This window comes from Ursus arctos, unplaced genomic scaffold, assembly GCF_023065955.2.
Source record: "Ursus arctos isolate Adak ecotype North America unplaced genomic scaffold, UrsArc2.0 scaffold_21, whole genome shotgun sequence".
Taxonomy (NCBI): domain Eukaryota; kingdom Metazoa; phylum Chordata; class Mammalia; order Carnivora; family Ursidae; genus Ursus; species Ursus arctos.
Window position 1 is genome coordinate 20,481,838 of NW_026622886.1, and position 21,879 is coordinate 20,503,716.

At 42.8% G+C, this 21,879-nt stretch overlaps 1 protein-coding gene across 6 annotated transcripts in view; it reads left to right on the forward strand.

Annotated features, from left to right (window-relative positions):
• The window catches only part of EEA1 (early endosome antigen 1), a 474,430-nt gene that overhangs the window by 342,688 nt on the left and 109,863 nt on the right, over positions 1-21,879 (forward strand). The window contains exon 1 of one of the 6 annotated variants that reach the window (XM_044384538.3): positions 19,129-19,417. The exons of 4 other annotated variants lie outside the window; for them this stretch is intronic. In XM_044384538.3, coding sequence (XP_044240473.1) covers positions 19,394-19,417 — 24 coding nt within the window. In that variant the 5' untranslated portion in view covers positions 19,129-19,393. Of the gene's footprint in view, positions 1-19,128; positions 19,418-21,879 lie in introns of those variants that run through there. One more of the 6 variants, XM_048218030.2, reaches the window with a different exon arrangement.

Sequence of the window (21,879 nt, forward strand, 5' to 3'; positions counted from 1 at the left end):
TAATAGTTCAGGCTCTGGAGTTAGACTACCTGCCTGCCTTCAAATCTTGGCTCAACCACTTTTTGGTTTGGAAAAGTTATTGACTCTCTCCGTCTCATAGGATTATTGTGAGGAATAATTGAAATAATATAAGAAGTTCCAACAGCGCTAGTAAGTGCTCAATACATGTTATCTGTGAGCTTTCTGTTGAGTTACTTTGTGCTTGCAATGAAAAGTTACGATATACAAAGTAATGTAGAGCAAATAAGTAACCATTGCAACTTTATATCATGTCAATTACTTTAAAAACAATGCAGGATGTTCGCAATGTTTAATGGAATGACGTTTCTCACTATTGAAAAATTCTACTTAACAGAGCTTTTTTCAAATCAAAATGGAGTCTTACCCACCAAAATAGTCCTATACTTTATCTTTATCCCATAGTATAATAGAATGTTTTACAACCACAACTAAATGTTTTCTAGTCAAACCTAGGTTTTAACAAACAGTGCTTTTTTTGTGTGGAAAAGAAACTTACTAAACGAACTGTTATGCAAAGATCTGGGCAACATTTCTTTAGAGGATTTATGAGTGAACCCACTTCTGCCAAATGTTAGCAGTTAATAATTTCCCAAACAACAGAAAAAAATATGCCCCCCCAAATTAAATACAATAAAATAAAAACAAAAATAGTTTTCCAACAGTTCCTTTTAAACTGTTGTTACAATGATTCAAGCCAACTTCCTAATGAGGTGCAGCAAATACTATGCAGGCTTAAAAAATGAATTGGTCTTTCCAAGTGTCGTCAACTTTCCAAGTCATGGCAGAAGATACGACAGATCCCTTTATTCTGTTCTACCACACAGTATTTTTATTTTATTTTATTTTATTTTTTTCTTACTTGTGCCTCAGTTTCTTTTTTTTTTTTTTTTTTAAATGATTTTTTATTATATTATGTTAGTCACCATACAGTACATCCCCGGTTTCTGATGTAAGGCTCGATGATTCATTAGTTGTGTATAACACCCAGTGCACCATGCAATACGTGCCTTCCTTACTACCCATCACCAGTCTATCCCATTCCCCCACCCCCCTCCCCTCTGAAGTCCTCAGTTTGTTTCTCATAGTCCATAGTCTCTCATGTTTCATTCCCCCTTCTGATTACCCCCCCTTTCTTTATCCCTTTCTTCCCCTACCGATCATCCTAGTTCTTATGTTCCATAGATGAGAGAAATCATATGATAGTTGTCTTTCTCTGCTTGACTTATTTCACTTAGCATTATCTCCTCCAGTGCTGTCCATGTTGTAGCAAATGTTGAGAAATCGTTCTTTCTGATAGCTGAGTAATATCCCATTGTATATATGGAGCACAGCTTCTTAATCCAGTCATCTGTTGAAGGGCATCTCGGCTCCTTCCACAATTTAGCTATTATGGACATTGCTGCTATGAACATTGGGGTGCATATGGCCCTTCTCTTCACTACGTCTGTATCTTTGGGGTAAATACCCAGTAGTGCAATGGCTGGATCATAGGGTAGGTCAATTTTTAACTTTTTAAGGGACCTCCACACTGTTTTCCAGAGTGGCTGTACCAACTTGCATTCCCACCAACAATGTAGGAGGGATCCCCTTTCTCCACATCCTCTCCAACAATTGTTGTTTCTTGCCTTGTCTATTTTTGCCATTCTAACTGGCGTAAGGTACCACACAGTATTTTTAAACTCACCAAGACTGTCAACATTGAGGGACAGAAATCTTGATTTACATAACAATACCTTAAAATTTGCAACTTCAAATTACTCCACTAAATTGGTTACATACTATCTTAGAATTTTTCTTCGGTATGTAAAAGAATTTAAAGATGATTTTTGCCACTAATTTCGCACCACAAGATGAAATTATTTATTATGAGCTTTAAATTTGTTAAAAAGAAACAACGGGCCCAAAATAAAGCCACTTTTGCTAGGCCCCTGCCAAGACTAAATACCTAGCCTAATGACAGTACCAGCCTCTCCCAGAGGTGGAATTTTAATCCAGTCAGTCTGGAATTTTCTGGTCGGTACCAGTGAGGTAATCTGTATGATGAGATCTCCTGCCTTCCTCTAGGGGAAGGTAGACTTTCCTGAAGTAATCTGCTCTAAATTTCCTTGTCCCACCCTCCTTTCGGCCCATAAAAAACTTCCATTGTGCACAACTTGTGGAGAGCTCCCTTGTCTTTGCTAGATGGGGTGCTGCCTGGTTCATGAATCATTGGATGAAGCCAATTACATCTTTAAAATTCAACGTAGCTGAATTTTGTATTTTAAACAAATTTTATCCTTGGATTTTATAATGCAATCAATGGACGATAGTCGGAAGAATGGCAGGCAGCGGCTGGCCCTCCCGAGGAAACTACCCTTAAAAGGAAAAGACCCCCGTCCTGTTATTCTACACCACCGGAAAGGAGCCCTCCACCCTTTCCCACGTAAACACTACCTGACAGGTAGATGAGCACATGGACAAAAATCTGGTTGGGTGGTAATCATGGAGGGTTAATCAGATTAAAACAGCCTGCCAGCAATCTCATAAAACTGCCTAGACTTAGAAACTCCAAGGCAACCCTCTCACGTCCCCTCCCTCTTTGGGACCTTTGTGCTATCAACCAATAAACTTTGCCTTGCTGCCCACCACTCCTCCGGTCTACCTCTTCATTCTTTGAAGCCCCGTGACCAAGAACCGCGGGCACTGAAGAACAAGAAATCCTGGAACACAACTGTGTTATATGTAGTAGTTTCTTGAGTGAACGTTAGGAGAGGAAAAGTAACTTTCCCTTTACCCTCTGGGTTATTGGCTGAGACACCCTGTCATAAAATTCAGAAGAGGAGAACAAATAGAATTGTATTAACATATGTATCTTATGTACACATAGGGGTACCCAGGGAGAAATGAACAACTCCCCAGGAAGCCCAAGCCACCAGTTTAAACACCATCTTCAGCTACAGATGAAAGAAAAAAGGGCTTGTGTGTTGGTCAGTCGCTGGGGGGTTGTGTGGGAAGGCCAGTTACGGGAGGTGCCCAGGGGAAGCAGTACTCCCTCTTCTCGGTACGGAGAGGGGACACTCTTACAAACAGAGGTTTCCTTACAAAAGGGTAACATATCCTGTTGCACAGCTTCTGCATCAGCCACTTCTCAAAATAATCAGCTCTAAATAATGCTTATGCCAAAGAGGTATGTTTTGTGGTGACATACTCTGCTACCCATTAGAATAAAATTCCCGTCTGGATTTCAAATGAATTGGGCAAACTAATCATTGTTTTTGAAGGCCCCACCATGCTCCACACCTTGGGAAAGATGTTTTAGGTTGAAGGGGATCACACTGTGCTACTTGGGCACATTGATTATTTTGAGCTAAAGGCAAGTGAGAAACAGCAGATAGAATCAAGAGCCACTGAAATAAATTTCTGGGCCCAAGACGGAGCCTTTCTTGTGGAGGGCATGGAAGGGGGCTGCCACATAAGCAAATAAAGCTTGGATAACCTTTCCGGTCAGAGCCTGACCAGAAACACTGTACACCCAGTCCACCAATCCCCAATGGCCGAGGCGACTATGGGACTTCTCACTGAAATTGATGATGTGCCCCCCAATCAAATATTTTCTATTTGTCTCTTCCTTGTTCTTTATTCTTTATCCTATAAAAGCTTATTGGGTTCTTTCCCATTTTTAAAAAAAGTTTAATTTACGTATGTAATCTCCACACCCAAATGGGGCTTGAACCCACAATCCCAAGATCAAGAGATGGGTGCTCTTCTGACTGAGCCAGTGAGGCGCCCTGCCTTCTGCCCCATTTTGCAGTTCTCCGAGAGAAGACTGTCCACTTCATGAAGTGTTAAATAAAGTTTGTTCGTATAACTTAAATTGTCTTCTTAAATCATCTTTATAACAGAGTTCTCTGCTCTCCCTTGTTCTGCCTAAAAGCAGGGCATAGACTTTCCTCCCCTGTACCAGGTGAGGAGAGCTATCCTTACTTCTTGTTAAAAGATAAACTGAGACATATTAAAACTTTTAAGAGTTTATTTGAGCAAAGTTGGTTAGAATGGGACAGTGCCAAATCAGAAGTGGTTAGTATTCCACCCACCTAGCCAGGGGTAAGACTTCTATTTGCTAGTCTCGGGGAGCATGCATTCCTCTCTTCTTCAAGGGCCTTCTAGCTGGACTAAGAATCAAATCATCATGAGACAGACTAGCAGAAGAAAATCAAACTTAATAGCGTTATATACGGGAAATCCGCACAGACATGGAAATTCCAAAGACAGTCAGGCAAAATGAAATATGCTTGTCATCCTGAACTAAGAAGGAGGGGGAAGGGGTCTGGGATTTCAAAAGGAAGGAACGCCATTCACAGGAAGATGAAAAAGAGTAAATGTTTGGTAAACAGATGTTTGCCCTGGACTACAGATGGGGCACTCAGATAAAATTTATCGCGGCTAATGACCCTGATTCTGGGAAAGACCTCCAATTTAGATTCTTCTATGTGATTAATGGAGGGGCAAAAGTTTTTCTTGAGCATGCAGGGTCTTGATTGCCTTCAGCTCAAAATAATCTGCATGCCAAAGTGGCCCATCTTGGGGCAGCCTGCCCTTGGCCCCAACACTAGTCACTTTCCCATAATTTATCTGCCCGAGATACCTAAGCCCTTTCCCCTTTGCCTAGTCACGTCTCAACATATCTCTCTTTGTTCAAATGATATATAAGCCCGAAAATCCACCTCTCTAGTTTTTCTCTTCTTTCTCTTCTTTTCCTCATCCTCTCCCACCTCCTCTCCTCCTCCTTCTCCTCCTCCTCCTCTTTCTTCTTCTTCGTGAAGTCTTTATGCACATGTAAATATTAACATCAATAAAAATTGTTTGCCTTTTCTCCTGTTAACCTGTCTTTTGTTACTTTAGTTTCCAGATCCCTAGGTACTTAAACTGAGAAGGCAGAGGGAAAGTTTTTCTTTGCCTACATGGTAAAAAGGAGAGAGAAGAGACTGTATTTTCCCAAAGTTCTTTAATTTTCTCACCAGATTAATTTGTTTGCTTGTCCGTTTTATATATTGACTAAAATCTGTCTAACGAAATATCTTTTGGGATCTCATATTTTAGTCAACTAACCTGTAACAAGCATTGTCCTTAAAGCATTTTTTAAAGTGTACCATGTGATTTTTATGTAATCTTGCAGATGTTGATATTAAACATTTCAATATTACTTAGAAGTGATAACATGAATGAGGTGATTGCTCTGAGTTATCAGGTAGATTTTTTCTCTCTTAATAAAAGAGTTTGTTTTGGGGCACCTGGGTGGCACAGCGGTTAAGCGTCTGCCTTCGGCTCAGGGCGTGATCCCGGCGTTGTGGGATCGAGCCCCACATCAGGCTCTTCTGCTATGAGCCTGCTTCTTCCTCTCCCACTCCCCCTGCTTGTGTTCCCTCTCTCGCTGGCTGTCTCTATCTCTGTCAAAAAAATAAATAAAATCTTTAAAAAAATAAATAAAATAAAAATAGAAGAGTTTTTTTTTTTTTTAAGATTTTTATTTATTTATTTGGCAGAAAGAGAGCACAAACAGGGGGAAGGGCAGGCAGAGGGAGAGGGAGAAGCAGACTCCTAGAGGAGCAGGGAGACTGATGTGGGGCTCGATCCCAGGACCCTGGGATCATGACCTGAGCCAAAAGAAGACACTTAACCGACTGAGCCACCCAGATGCCCCGAGGTTTTGTTTTTGTTTTTAAGATTTTATTTATTTATTTGAGAGAGAGCAAGCTGAAGCACAAGTGGGGAGAGGGAGAGGGAGAGAATCTCCAGCAGATTCCCCACCAAGCGCGGAGCCCCACACAGGGCTCAATCCCACGTGCCCGAGATCATGACCTGAGCTGACACCAAGAGTCAGGCCCTTAATCAACTGAGCCACCCAGGTGCCCTGTTTTGTTTTGTTTGTTTGTTTTTAAAGTACAGATAGATATAGAGAAAGTGAGTGTGAGAGCTCCTCTTTGCCCCAAAATAGTTTTTACACAATAATAATTTAACTATTAATAATAATAAGTAAAGTACTTTATCATCTTTCATTCCTCACTCATCCCACCATTTCTATGGCAAGACATTTTCAGATTAGTGTATTATAAGGGACCATTTATTTGAATCCTGACTACAATATTCTACTTTAGGTTTTCAGACTATTCTACAGCTGTCTATGGGCTTAAGCAATGTAATGCTTAAATAGATGACTTCTGGAATCTTCTAGCACTGAGTTTCTATCAAATCATAAGGGGGAGATGGAAGTGTGGTAGGTCTAAATTCTCTGCAACTCATCATTCTAATTATGCAGCCCAGGGAGGCTGACTCGCTGTCAAGAGACCTCAGGAAGTTCATTTACATTGGTAAATTCACTGTGGTACAAGCTCTGAATCTTTGCTTTGCAGGCTCAAAACTTGAACTTTTGTCAGCACATTGAAAGTAAAGTTTTCTCTTGGCAAACTCATATTATCCAAGCTCACCGAGACTGAAATGTCATTTTATTAATTTACAATGGGCAATAAAATATTCATGTGGATCGTTATGCTTGCATCAACAGGACCAGAGCATTTACTCTTTACAGACAAAACTGCCTGGGAAGCCAATTATAATTGAAAAATTGAGGGGGGGGTGCTGTATTCAGAACAAGAGGAGGTAGCTGAATGATGCACCTTAGGGACAAACTTGTCCTGTAGCCTAGAGTGTTTTGAGTCTGCTGAGGTCTCTTCTCCCCCATAATAGGATTGAGTTCAAAACTGAGGTGCACATAGGTTCTGTAGCTTAGTTGGGGGTGTGTGGTTGGGGGAGGTAGGAGTTGGGCACCAGTAGGAATTGGACAAAGGGAGGATGAATGTAGGGAACACTTCAGGCATATGGAATGGTATATGTAATGGCTCAGATAAGGGAAAGACTGATGAACCAGAAAAGTGCAATAGCTGACCATGCCCGAACGGTTAACAGTCCAAAGGAGACAATGTCAAGAGACAACAGAGGGCTAGCTGGAGCAGGAGCACGTGATGGCCTTGTAAGCCACAGGAAGGGATTTGAATTTTCATCCTCAAGATGGTGGGGAACTCATGAGAAATTTTAAGCAGGGAGTAATGATGATCAGATTTGTGCTTTAGAAAGATCACTCCAGCTGAGTGCAGAGAATGAATTGGAGGAATGCAAGACCAAAACAGAGATGAGTTGACATCTCAGCTTAGACTGAAATGACTGGAAAAATGGGATGATATGAGATAGAATTTATGGGAGTGGGTGATGAATTGCATATGGACAAAAGTAAGAAAGGAGCAGACGAAGAGGACAGTTCCTCGCTTGGGCATGCTGGTGCCAGCACTGAGACAGGAACCCTGGGGGTCACAGGGAATTGAATAAAGGGTGAGCAGAAGAGGCAGACAATGACTCGCTTCAGAGTTTATACGTCTCCGATTGAGCTTAAGGATTTTGTAGCTCAAAGTGGATTTGTCCAGTAGGCTGTTAAATATTTGGGCTTCTTACTTATTTGTTTGTTTGTTTGTTTATGTATTTATGAGAGAGTGTGAGCAGGAGGAGGGGCAGAGGGAGAGAGAGAGAGAGAGATTCTGCTTGAGATTCTCTGACAGAGCCCCTATGTGGGGCGCAATCTCACGACCCTGAGATCATGACCTGAGCAGAAACCAAGTGTCTGTTGCTCACCCGACTGAGCCACCCAAGCGCCCCTGGGCTTCACATTTAGAAGAGAGAGCCAGACTGCAGATTTGGGGATCACCAGCAAATAAATAGTATGTAGCAGAAACCATAAAAATGTCTGGTGAGCCATTGAAAAGGTACAGGAGGTAGGTAATAATAATACCAGTCACTCTGCTGTGTACCTTCTGGCAATGTCCTTCCAAAGTTGAGTAGTCCTAGTACATGACTAAAAGCTTCAAGTTCAAGTTCATCGCGTGATTTTTCCAAACAAGACAACTTCTTGAAAGACTAATTGAGCTAACAATCACATAACTAAACAAGCGAACATCCACTTATGTTTGTTAAACGTTTTAAACTAGCCTCCAAAGTCACACAGCAACTATTCATTTGGAGCAAGTCACTAAGTCCCACCCACCTTCAAGAGAAGAATGAGAGCCTACCTTTTGGTGGGAGGGGTGTCCAAGAATTTGCAGGTGTATTTTTTTTTTCAGGTATATTTTTTAAATCACCACAGTCAGGGAAAAAAGAGGCTACATGTTTTGGAGTCGTTACCCAGTAAATTTACTGCCCACAAGTGGTCTGAAATTTCCTTCCTTCCTTCCTTCCTTCCTTCCTTCCTTCCTTCCTTCCTTCCTTCCCTCTATTCATCTTTCAAAACTCATTTACAGATATTGGCTACACACTGTTACAATCAATAAATTCCAAATTCAATGCATATATTGTTCATTAAAAAGAGGTTTTTGTGTTTTTTTAATAATGCAGATCTATTACAGTTTTAGAGGTGAGACGTCCGCAATCAGTTTCACTAGACTTAAGCAAGGTGTCTTCAGGGGCTGGTTCCCTATGGAGACTCGAGAAGAGAATGTTTCCCTGCCTTTTGCAGCTTCTGGAGGCTGGCCGCACTCCTTGGCTCATGACCCTTCCCTTACATCATTCTGAAACAAGCAAACTGAAGGGACTCTTGAAAAAAAAAGCATTTCTTTTTCTTTGCTCCTTTTCCTGCTTCTGTTCTTGCTAGGACCTGTACCCCTGCCTTACAGAGACCTTCATGTTTGTCCTCCTTATAAAGGTCAAGGAATTAATGATTTCTTTGGAGTCTTCCAGCACAATAGATACTATCTAGGGACTGACCAAGGGAGGTCATCACGTATGTTTTCTAACCACTGACTCCAGACACCTTGATGCCAAGACCCCCGGCTCCAGAGCATCAGTGACTTTTGGAGGACACCTAAGCAAGGACTTGTTCAACCAGATCCTGGATGCCTGTGAGGACATGTACATCAGACCATCATCCTCAGTAAAAACCCCAGACCTCAAGCAAAGACGAAACTCACTCCTTTTCCTTTCCAAATCTCCCAGAGGTTCCCTCTGTGTCTGCTCCCTCTCTACATCTTCAATAAACTCTGTTCGCACTTCCTGCTGGTTCATGTTTGATTTCTATCCTTTACATTTATGTATGTATGTATGTATGTATGTATTTTTAAGTAGGCTCTAGGCCCAGTGTGGGGCTTGAACTCGTGACACTGAGATCAAGAGTTGCATACTCTACCGATTGAGCCAGCCAGGCGTCTCACATTTGATTTCTATCCTGCACATAGCCAAGGACCCTCAAGGGTGGTCAGGCAGTATCCCCGTTGGGTCCTCAGACCTGGCCCGCCAGCATCAGTTCCAACCCCTTGCTTCCACTGTCACATCTTTTTTAATTGCGGTAAAATGTACCTAACATAAAATTTAACATTTTAATTATTTTTAAATGGACCCTTCAGTGGCATAAAGTACATTTACATTATTGTATAGCCATTCCCACCATCCATTTCCGGAATGTTTTAATTGAAAAGAGTTTTAAAGTGTTGACCATTGTTTTTATTATTATCTTCAATGTGGTATATGGAAAGAGTCAGAGCTTTGTAGGCATGGATAAGTTTCCAACTTCTGATCCTCGGTCAATTCATGTATAACACTTAGATAAGAGTTGTAGATAGCATAGGTGACACGTCTAGAACTAGGCCAGACTCCTTGTTCTTAATAGTTTAGATCTAGTATATATGAACATATAGAATGCAATTTATTTTCCAACATTTCTTCCAGAGGGAAGAAGTTTCCAGAAGCTGAACTTGATCCACTCACTCCATTCACAGACTCCCTTGCTCTTTGGCTCCTTGTTGGGCTGGACCCGTGGAAATCCCCTGCAGGAAATCCAGAAGGTGGAAGGGAGAAAGAGGCCAGGACCTATGTGCCTTGGTACCCTTCTTTTCATGTCTAAGTGTCTTCTAAATATTTTTTCTACTGAAGGCCGCAGCTCCTATCCTGTCTCTCTTGCATAGTTCTCCTTGGATTCTGGTAACTACTTCCTCCTCTTGCTCCTTTAAGCACTAGTCCAACTAGATCTGTGCTGACTCCTGCTGTTGCTAACGTAAGTGTGCTTTCCCATTTCTTACTGGTTTCCTCAACCTCAGACCATACCTATTTCAACAGTCCCCTCCTTTAGAATTTCTTCAATTACGTTTTTCCTTCTAGGCCCCTGATTGATACTTTCCTTTTTTTTTTTTTTTTTTAAACAAATCTTACTCCAAGTTCCATTATGTAAAACAGACAAAAGTGAAGCTACATTAGCCGATGTGAGGGTGACTAATGTAGGGCCTCAATTGCTTGCTTCTCCCCATCCACTGAGGTGGCCTCTGAGGACTTGGGATTTGGAGGGACACATTAGAAAAACACTGGACTGAGAAAACCCAAGGAAATGCTAGCCCTGACCAGCGCTTGGATGACATCTCTCTACCAAACTCATGAAATAACTTCCCCTCAGCTCACACGCACACTTTGGGAGCATGTGAGAACACAGCTGCAGATACTCATCCCATTTCTACCGTGCATGCGCACCAACTCTCACGGAATTTCATGCACCTTATTGCGTTTGGTTGGCTGTTCAGCTAGGGGTCCACAGGTTGCTTTCTCAGTTTGAAGGCTGATAAGAATAATGACTTAGATTTGGCTTCACACCAATTTCACTTTGATTTGCTACTGATTTTTTTTTCACATAGGCAATGTAAAGAATATTCACAAGATAAAAGATGAGTTATCCCAGCTCCCCTTTGCTTGGCTAGCTGCCACCATGTGTAGTTTTGGAAAACCCATGCAGAATGAGAAGTCTACCAGGTCAGAAATCCCAGCCATGCACTTTGGATGGGATGAGCCATCTCAGCACTCATGAGGTCCATGCTGTTGTGATAGATGGGAAGTTTTGTCTTGCCACCTCTGCATGAGTCCACGGTCCATTTTGTACTCCACTAATTTGTGGTTTAAATGCAATAGGCTTGGCCATGGCCAATCACATATATATTAAGGGCAGTATTATTTTTCTTTTTTTTTCCTGGTATTTATTTATTTGCAGTTTTTAAAAAAAATTAAATTAAATTAATTAACATATAGTGCATTATTAGTTTCAGAGGTAGAGTTTAGTGATTCATCGGTCTTGTATAATACCCATTGCTCATTGCATCACGTGCCCTTCTTGATGTCCATCACCTAGTTACCCCATCCTGCCACCCACCCTTCTCCCTTCTAGCAACCCTCAGTTTGTTTCCTATGATTAAGAGTCTTTTATGGTTTGTCTCCCTCTCTGATTTTGTCTTGTTTTATTTTTCCCTCCCTTCCCCTATGATCCTCTGTTTTGTTTCTTAAATTCTACATATGAGTGAGATCGTAGGATAATTGTCCTTCTCTGATTGACTCATTCTGCTTAGCATAATACCCTCTAGTCCCATCCACATCATTGCAAATGGCAAGATTTCATTTTTTTGATGGCTGAGTAGTATTCCATTGTATATATGAACCACATCTTCTTTATCCATTCATCTGTCGATGGACATCTGGGCTCTTTCCACAGTTTGGCTATTGTGGACACTGCTGCTATAAACATTGGGATGCATGTGTCCCTTTGGATCACTACAGTTGTATCTTTGGGGTAAATACCCAGCAGTTCAATTGCTGGGTCGTAGGGTAGCTCTATTTTCAACTTTTTGGGGAACCTCCATACTATTTTCCAGAGTGGCTGCACCAGCTTGCATTCCTACCAACAGTGTGGGAGGGTTCCCCTTTCTCCACATCCTCACCAACATCTGTCATTTCCTGACCTGTTGATTTTAGTAAAAGAAGTATTTTTAATAGATCTTAAACTGTTAACTGTTATTTTGGATTTTCCCTAAACCTGCCTCCAAAGAAAGTCGGTGGAGACCTGATGCTTTTTGTAAGGTTAATCAAGTCAACTAGAGTATGGAGAAAACCAGTAGGGACATCTGGAGAATTCATGTATCTCCCTACACTTTTGAAGTCCTTGCCTTTACCTCCCTCTTCATACTGCCCTCAAAGGCTGAAAGAAGCACAACTTGATACCAGGCTTCAATTATTTGGTTCAGTGCTGCTAATATAGTTTGTTAAAAGTGAACAATTCAGTTAAGTTAAAAAAAATCTACTTGAAAAAAAAATCTACTTGATGCCAAATAGCTGGCTAGTAGTATTGTGTATATTCCTTAGAATCCCCAAACTATTTTTACCTTAAATATACAAAGCCATCATCTGCACTTTGATTATTGTGTTGTGATTTTTCATGTATTTGCTTCTAATTGCAAACGAATTATTTGGTTGTCACATGTGAAATTAACAAGAATAAAAATGTTCTCATTTACGGAAGGTCAGGTATAGGTTGTTTCACATAAATATTGGGAATTTTTCAAGAGTCAAGCAACATCCATACATATTAAGTGAAAAGAAAAAAGATCACTAAGTAGGATCAAAGGATTATTGAATTGCTCTCAAGATTTTTGGATTTGGACCATATCTTCACAAGTAGAAAGATACTAGGTTGAGGAACCCTGTAAGGCAATGTTGTAAGAGTAGTTCTATACCCTTCTATCTTAGTTTGAGCTGCTGTAACAAAATTCCACAGACCAGGTGTTAGAAATTTATTGCTTACAGTCCTGGAGGCTGGAAGTCTGAGATCAAGGTGCCAGCATGGTTGGGTGAGGACCATCTTTTGGATTGCAGACTTGTTATTATCCTTACATGGAGGAAGGGACTAGAGAATTCTATGGTTTCTTTTATAAGAACACTAATCTCATTCATGAGGGCTCTACCTTCATGACCTAATTACTTCCCAAAGACCCCACCTACTACTATTATCACCTTTGGAGGTTAGGATGCAACATATGAATTTGGGGTGGGAGCACAACATTAAAACCATAGCCTTCCTTCCTTCCTTCCTTCCTTCCTTCCTTCCTTCCTTCCTTCCTTCCTTCCTTCCCTCCTTCCTTCCTCAACAAATATTTATTGAGCACTGTGTTAGTTAATGAGGATGAAGCAGTGAACAAGAATCAAGGTCCTTGTAGTCAGGGAACTTATATTCTTGTTGGAGAGACATAAATAGACAAACGAGAAAAGTCAGAAATGATAGTTTTCTCTGCTATGCAGAGAACTAAAATGGGTGATGTGATAGATTGGAGACCACATTAGATAAGGTGGTCCTTGAAGACATCTCTGAGGAGGTGATTTTTTTAAAGTTAATTAATATTTTTTAGTAATTTCTACACCCAATGTGGGGCTCGATCTCACGACCCCAAGACCAAGAATCACATGCTCTTCTGACTGAGCCAGGTAGGTGCCCCTGAAGAGACTTCTGAGGTACCCAGTAGTGCAAATGCTGGGTCTTAGGGTAGCTCTATTTGCAACTTTTTGAGGAACCTCCATACTGTTTTCCAGAGTGGCTGTACCAGCTTGCATTCCCACCAACAGTGTGGGAGGGTTCCCCTTTCTCTGCATCCTCACCAACATCTGTCATTTCCTGATTTGTTAATTTTAGCCATTTTGACTGGTGTGAGGTGGAATCTCATTGTGGTTTTGGTTTTTATTTCCCTGATGCCAAGTGATGTTGAGCACTTTTTCGTGTGTCTGTTGGCCATTTGTATGTCTTCTTTGGAGAAATGTCTGTTCATGTCTTCTGCCCATTTCTTGATTGGATTATTTGTTCTTTGGGTGTTGAGTTTGATTAGTTCTTCAAAGATTTTGGCTACTAGCCCTTTATCTGATATGTCATTTGCAAATATCTTCTCCCATTCTGTCAGTTGTCTTTAGTTTTGTCAACTGTTTCCTTTGCTGTGCAAAAGTTTTTTATCTTGATGAAGTCCCAATTGTTCATTTTTCCCTTTGTTTCCTTTGCCTTTGGAGATGTGTCTAGCAAGAAGTTGCTGCGGCTGAGGTCACAGGGGTTGCTGCCTGTGTTCTCCTTTAGGATTTTGATTAATTCCTGTCTCACATTTAGGTCTTTCATCCATTTTGAGTCTGTTTTTGTGTATGGTGTGAGGAAATGGTCCAGTTTCATTCTTCTGCATGTGGCCATCCAATTTTCCCAACACCATTTGTTGAAGAGACTGTCTTTTTCCTTTGGATAGTCTTTTCTGCTTTGTCAAAGATTAGTTGACAATAGAGTTGAGGGTCCATTTCTGAGTTCTCTCTTCTGTTCCATTGGTCTATGTGTCTGCTTTTGTGCCAGTACCATACTGTCTTGAGGATTACAGCTTTGTAATAGAGCTTGAAGTCTGGCATTGTGATGCCACCAGCTTTGGTTTTCTTTTTCAACATTCCCCTGGCTATTCGGGGTCTTTTCTGGTTCCATACAACTTTTAGGATTATTTGTTCCAGTTCTGTGAAAGAAGTTGATGGTATTTTGATAGGGATTGCATTGAATGTGTATATTGCTCTAGCTAGCATAGACATTTTAACAATATTTGTTCTTCCAATTCATGAGCATGGAATGTTTTTCCATTTCTTGGTGTCTTCCTCAATTTCTTTCATGAGTATTCTATCGTTTTCTGAGTACAGATCCTTTGCCTCTTTAGTTAGGTTTATTTCTAGGTATCTTATGGTTTTGGGTGCAACTGTAAATGGGATAGACTCCCTAAGGGAACAATATTTCCTAAATAGGAACTGGTTGGCACAAAGGCAGGAATGACCTTAGTGCAATTGAAGAATAAAAGTACAATGAGCCTGGGGCATAGTAAGTGTTATATATGGAAAGCAGAGAATTGGGGAGGGCCAGATCAGCAAGGTGTGTGATCTTGGATAAAGTATTTGGATTTTAGTGTGATTGTGATGGGAAGCTTTAATTAAGGAGGACAGTGACATTATTTGATTTGCATTTTAAAAAGTTGTTCTTTGCTGCTGTGGATTACAGGGAAGCCAAAGTAAAAACAGGGAGACCAACCAGGAAACTCTTATAACGGTCTGGATGGGAAATGAAGGTGCTATGGACTAGGGGGATAATGGATAGAAGTGGCAGATTTAGGATATGCTTTGGTGGTAGATCTATCAGGGTGTTCTAGTAGATTGGCTGGAAGAAGGGGAAGTGATGAAATAAAGAGAGAAATCAAAGATAACTCCAAGATATTTGGTTTGATCCAACTAATTTCCTGGTAATAGTATATACTGAGACAGGAAAACTGGCAGAGAAGCAGTTTTGAAAATAAAAATGAAACAGCTTTGTTTGGGCCATGTTAAGTTAAAGATGCTCATTAGACCTCCAAGAAGAACTATGTAGATGGTTTCTTGTGCAGGTCTGGAAATCTGGGGAGAGGTCAGTGCAGGAGCGATAGGCTTGGGGGTTTTGGGCAGACAGTTGAAATTTAAGGCCAGGAGACTGGTTGAGATCCCTTCCAGGCTGTGTGGGACAGATAAAAAGAGGGACCCTAGAACAAAGCAGGGCACTCTAACATTAAGTTATGCAGTAGAAAAGTCAAAGGAGTCTGAGAAGGAATGATCATCAAGGAGAAAAGCCAGAAAGCGTATTGTCAAGGAAGTCTAGAGAATAAAATAATTTGAGGAGAGAATGGTCAACTGTTCTCAATGTAAACAAGAGTCAAATAAAGTCAAAGCAATAAAGTTGTTCACAGATTAGGCAACAGGCTGGTCATGAACATTAACACGAGCAGTCTCATTGGAGTAGATGAGGAGGCTTGATTGCTGAATTGGAGTGGCCTAGGAAGAAAATGCAAGGTAAGACAGTGAAACCACCACAGGTGTAGAAGCCATTTTGGACAAAGAAAGACCTGAGAAGAGAAAGCAGACCGGGTAAGGGAAATAGGATTGCTTTCAGACAGTGTCGTGCGCCTGAGTGCTGCAGTTGTTAAGGTTATGAACGTAAGGCGAGCTCGACAGCCCCGGCTGTACACGTGCGCCTCTAGCGCTGTGGCCTTGCTCCTGTGCCGCACACAGCGGATGGAGAGCTGGGTTTGGGTTCTGCCAGATGAAAACAATGGACAGAGAAGAGACAGGGGGAGAAGTTAAGCATATTCATAAGAGGGGGAGCTATAAGGTTGGATCATGGACTTTAAGTTAGGTTTTGATGGGAAACGAGGATCTAGAAATGGCTGATAGTAAGAAGGTGAGAGGAGCCAATGGGCTGGAGGTCTTGCTGGAATCAAAGAATTAATGGAGTATGAATGTAAGAAGGCTGAATAGACAGGGATTAGTGGCCAGGTAGGGTAAGCAGAGCAGTAATGTGTGGGAGCTGCTAAATTAGAGACATTATTATGTATCACCCATTGCTTATTTACTTTTGAGCCATTAAGTTCTCTAGGGTATTACTCCAGTCATATCATAAGCTGCAGGGGAGCACGCAAACTTTTGAATAACACATCTAGCTGAACAGATGAGAGTGTCTTATATTATTAGGCAAAAAATTCCACAGGAGAATTCCATTGTAGAAGGCCTTAGCATGTGACATTAATAAGCAGCTTTAAACTAAATTAACTTTTGGAAAATAAACAAAAAAGAGAAACAAATGTCACTTTAAATGGGAAAAAAGAAAACCTGTTTCCTTTCTCTACTTACAACACACCTTTTTTTTAGGATTTTTTTTTTTAATTTTTAAGTAATCTCCCACATCCAATGTGGGGCTCAACCCACAACCCCAATATGAAGAGTCACATGCTTTACTGAGCCGGCAGGTGCCCCTACTTACAACACTTCTAACACCAAATATGTGGGGTTTTATTCTATACCAAGTGGTTTACCAACTCTCTGGACACCAACTGGATGTCCTACAATTAAATTCAATTCTGGTACTAACTGCCTGGAGCTCGTGCAGACTCTCCAAGTTCAGCGCGCAGTCCCGCAGGATTGCCCCCCACTTCAGACACCAGTCACAAGTTCCAGGTTGTCACCTTCGCTTTGGACCAATTGGCTATAAATTGGAGGTTCCCGCAACACCCTTCTCAGGTTCGATAATTTGCTATAACAGCTCACAGAACTTAGGGAAACACTTTATTTACTATTACTGGTTTGTTATAAAAGATGCAACTCAGGAGCAGCCAAATGGAAGGAACGCGTAGGGGAAGATAATGCGGGAAGGCGTGCAGATCTTCACTGTTCTCTTCGGGCACATCATCCTCCTAGCACTTTGATGTGTTCACTAACCTCGAAGCTCTCCAAATCTCATGGTTTAGGATTTTTATGGAGGTTCTATTACATAGCCAGGGTTGGTTAAATCAGTGACCATTAGTGATTAACTGTTCCAGCCCCTCTTCCCTCCTGGAGGTGGGAGGGTGGTGGGCCTGAAAATTGCAACCTTCTAATCATGCCGTGATCTTTCTGGAGATTAGCCCCCATTCTAAAACTATCTAGGGACCCCCAACCACCAGTCACTTCATTAGCACACAGACACTATTATCCCTGTGGCTATTCCAAGGGGCTTACAAGCTTTGGTGTCAGGAATCAGGGTTAAAGATGAAATATTAGAACAAAAGATGCTCCTAGCACCCTTCCAGTCAGGAAATTAGAAGGGACTTAGGAACTCTGGGTCAGGAACTTGGTACAGAGACCAATTATATGTTTATTATGCCACATAGTTTTATCACCCTATGTTGGTCAAAGTATTCCCCATGTTGTCTGAAAATAAAGCACCTTGTGTCTGGAAAGATGGTAAGTGTGTGCTTTGCTATGTTTGTCTGGAAGTATTTAAATGCACTATTATCAGTAGTGATTAATAATGTATTAGTTGTAGGTATGACTATTTTGCTGCATATGGACACACACACAATAAAAAACAACATGTCTGGAATAGAAAAATATTACACCATGTAGTACTTTATGAAACATTTTACATTAACTCATTTGAAAATATTTGCTCCATCTTTTCAAACGATGTGGAAGTACTTTCCAAAAAGCCCTCCATTCATTGCTTAGGTAGACCTCAGGTTTCCACCTCTCTCCCAGCAAGGTCAGTTGCTATTATTCTTTTTCCTTATTTAAACAATATTAAAGTCTTTTCTCTTCCTCCCAGGGTAGAACTACCAAACCTTAGCTTGTGAATGCTAGCAGAATGGTGGGACTCCAGAGCTGTGATTTTTTTTTTTTTTTAAGATTTATTTATTTTAGAGGGAGAGAGAGCCCACGTGCTCGTGAGGGGTTGAGAGACAAGGAGAATCTCCAGCGGACTCTTCTGTGAGCTTGGAGCCCCAAGCCAGCTTGTTCACACCACCCCAAGATCACAGACCTGAGCCGGAAATTCAGAGTCCACGCTTAACCGTCAGAGCCATCCAGCTCCCCCGGAGCTGTGAAATTTGAGTTTAAATAATGACGTGGTGCCTGGAAGTCAGTTTGAAGTCCACGTCCTGTTTATCTGTGACCTTATTTTTTTTATGAAAGAAACGCATTAGTGTTGATTCACTTTATAGGACTATTATCAGAATACGACTTAACATTCCTTAGGAGAATGGGCCACACAAGGGCTTTAGAAAGAGAAAGTGTAACATGTTAGCGACATCAGTTGATTGAATATTGATGCTATGACCCAAAAAGGACAACCCTAAACTTCTCTTGCCAACTCAAATTCCCGTTTCTTCCTATTCTTCTGATTCTTTACTTTCTCTTTGGCTGAAATTAGAAGCAAGAAGGGAGTAGAGAAAGGAAACCAGGGGTTGAACAAGAGGAGGGAAGTCCAACAGACAGGTTAATCGTGTTTGCGATTCTATCCTTTGCTTTCACCCAGGGTCTAAATGCTCCCAGCAGAAATGAGCATCCAGTCCGGGGTAGGTCCAGACCAGGGTCATGCAGACAAATTTTACAAAGCAGCCTGAGCTGCTGCCGCAGGTGCCCACCCCCGAACCCCTCCTTCCGCCGAAGTCAGGGACATCCCTTAGGCCGGGCCCAGGTCTCCCCACCCGCCTCCCCAGCGGGCTCGCGGCCGGTGCGCGGGCACGGCCTCTGACGGAGTGCGGGCGTGCGCTCGGCCGCCGCGGCGTCCCCTTGCCCGCCGGAAGGAGCGGCGGCGCCAGCGTCCTGCCGCCTGTCCGTCACGCAGCCGCCCACGCCGCCGCCGCTTCCGATTGGTCGCAGTTCCGGGCCAGGCCCCTTGACGCCCCGCCCCTCGCGGATGGACAGGCCGGGAGGGCGTGGCGGCGACGGGCGGGTCCGCCCAGCTGTCAGTTACGGGGGCGGCCCGGCCGGCGGGCGGGCGCTCGCAGGCTACCTCGTCGCTCGCAGGCGCGCGCTCCCTCTCACCGCCTGTGGGAAGTCCGGGCCGCCCGAGCGGCTGTCGCCACCGCCTAGCCCCGACCTCCTCCCCCGTCCCTTCCCGACTCAGTCTCTCCCGCTCGCGCACCCCCGAGTAGTGAGTGGTCCCGCGTAGGGTCCGGAGAGTCACCGCGGCGGCCCGGGTGGTGTTTAAACCATGTTTAGGAGGATTTTGCAGAGGGTAAGAGAGTGAAACCGTCTTTCCGGCAGCACGTGAGCGGGAGAGCCGGAGCCCGGGGCTGCGGGCGCCGCAGCCACCGCCGCGCTGAGGAGCCGAGGCGGCGGCGCGGGTGCCGCTCCTTAGCGCGGGCTCCTTCCTTCTGTAGGCCCCGCAGCCCGGGAGGTGGTTAGGCCTCGGCCGTCCGCCCCGGGGGCGGGCCGCGGGGGCAGGGAGGGCGGGTGGGGCGGCGACGGGGCAGGCAGGCCAGAGCCCGGGCGGGCGCCGAGTCCCCGGCGGCCCCGCGCGCCCAGGCCCGGCGCCGCGCTCCCGCGCGGGGCTGTCAGTGAGACGGGCGGCGGGGCGGGAGGGTGTGGTGCCGGCGCGTTCCTTCCAGCTCCGGGAATGGCAGTGCAAATGGGGAGTTAGTGCGTCCAGCCGGGTGGAGAGCGCCCCGTGGGAGATTGCGGGAGGCTTGCTCAGCCTCTCCACCCTCCCTGCCCACCGCGCCCCCCAACTTTGCACGCACCTGCCACATTCGGCTGCGGTTTTGCAGGGTAATGTGGTGAAACCCGGCCTAGCTCGGGCCCAATCGTGGTACCGACGCTTACTGGCAAAATCAGCTGAGAAGGAAGATATTACTCACTGTTGGAAACTTTTTTCCCCCAATTAAAAATGCGTTTCGCCCTCTCAGCCCAGTACCTTTTTTGAGCTCTCCAAGAATAAATTCGCAGTAAGCTTTATCCAGTGATAGACACTTACTCCTTCACTTTCTGCCAGTGCTATCCCTATTGGAAAGCTGGAAAAACCTTAAGATAAAAAGACAAGAGCATTGGAAAGCTGTATGTGTATTGTTTAGAAATCAGTTCCTACGATAATAGAGTATCATTTCCTACAAGAGTTGCTGTACTCAAGTTTTTGTTTTGGATAGCCTTTTTTTTTTTTTTTTTTTTTTTCTGGTTTTTCGCCTCCTCCACCTCCTCCTCCTTCTTTTTTTTTTTTTTTTTTTTTTAACTGATAGGGTGCAACAAAATGTAAATGATTGAAAAGTTGGGGGCGAACTCAGTTGGTTACCGAGGGAGTAGAATAACTAGTTCAAAGGACAAAAGAAATTAGTGAATTTGTAGTATTCAGCCAAGGAATGTGCCAAAGACAGTTGAGTCATCCACTATATGGAAAGGGAGTGTTCTTGGCTCCTGCATAGCTTTGTGAAATGTTCAAGTCATGTGAAACTTGGTCATATATCAGGGGGAGAAATAGTTAACTTTTGTGTCTACCACTTTGTATTGACATCTGATGATTTTTTTGCAGTGGTTTTGTCAGAGTTTTTAAAAATCTTGATAAGCTGATGATTTTGGCAATAGCAAGGGCATGCCCTTTACTCTTGCCGCCAGTTCCTGTGTTCAACAGTAAAGACATCTGTGCATGATTTACTTGTTGTACTTGGAGATTTTTCTTCTATCTGACCTGGAGGAACTGATTACCTCATGCCTCAGACTGTTTCTGTCGTAGTTCCAGATCTGAACATTAGTTTGCCTATGGTTTGCTTTAAAGTTTATAAATAAAATAAAGTGTTTACTGACTTAGGAGTAGCTTCTGGTAGGGGCGCCTGGCTGGCTCGGTCGGGGGAACATGCAACTCTTGACCTTGGGGTCATGAGTTCGATCTTCACATTGGGTGTAGAGATTACTCAAAACAAAACAAAACAAAACAAAACAACACCAAAAAAACTTTGAGAAAAAGAATAGCTTCTGATTAGATTAATTTTCAGAAATACGGGATGCTTTCCAATACTCTAGGTTTAATGTTGTTAAGCATTACCATTTTATAAGGACCATTTTTATATAAGACCATGTGTTGGTGCATATACAACTGTTACAGAAGTTTCAATTGGAATTGCAAAATTGGAGTTCTGATTATTGCTGAGATGTGATATGGGATCGTCACATATGAATAAGTCACTTGACAACTGACTTTCTTAACCAAGGCACTATTGACATGTGTGACTGGATAATTCTTTGTTGTGGGGAGCTATCCTTTTGCATTCTAAGATGTTCAGCAGCATCCCACTGGCTTCTACTCACTTCATGCCAGTAGCACCCCCTCCCCCCATTCCTTTCCTCTTTTGTGACAACCAAAAATTCATACTTTACCATATGTTTCCTAAGGACAAAATTGCCCCCGATTGAGAACGACTGTGTTAAATGTGTATACTCTTTTATAGAAAAATTTGAATTGTTTCTCACAGTTACTTAACTTTTTTCCCCTGTGTATTTATAGTGAGTATCAGTAAACACCAAACGTATGCAAGGGACTGGGATAACTGTTAACTAACAAGGTATAGGTCCTCCCTTTAAAACTCACAGCCAGGTAGGGGAAGTGGACCTATGAAAGTAATTATAATGCTCTGTAATAGAAGAATGTAGAGTGCCCTGCGTGCTACTCCGTTTGAGGGTGTTGGGACCATCAGGACAAGCTTCTGGTAG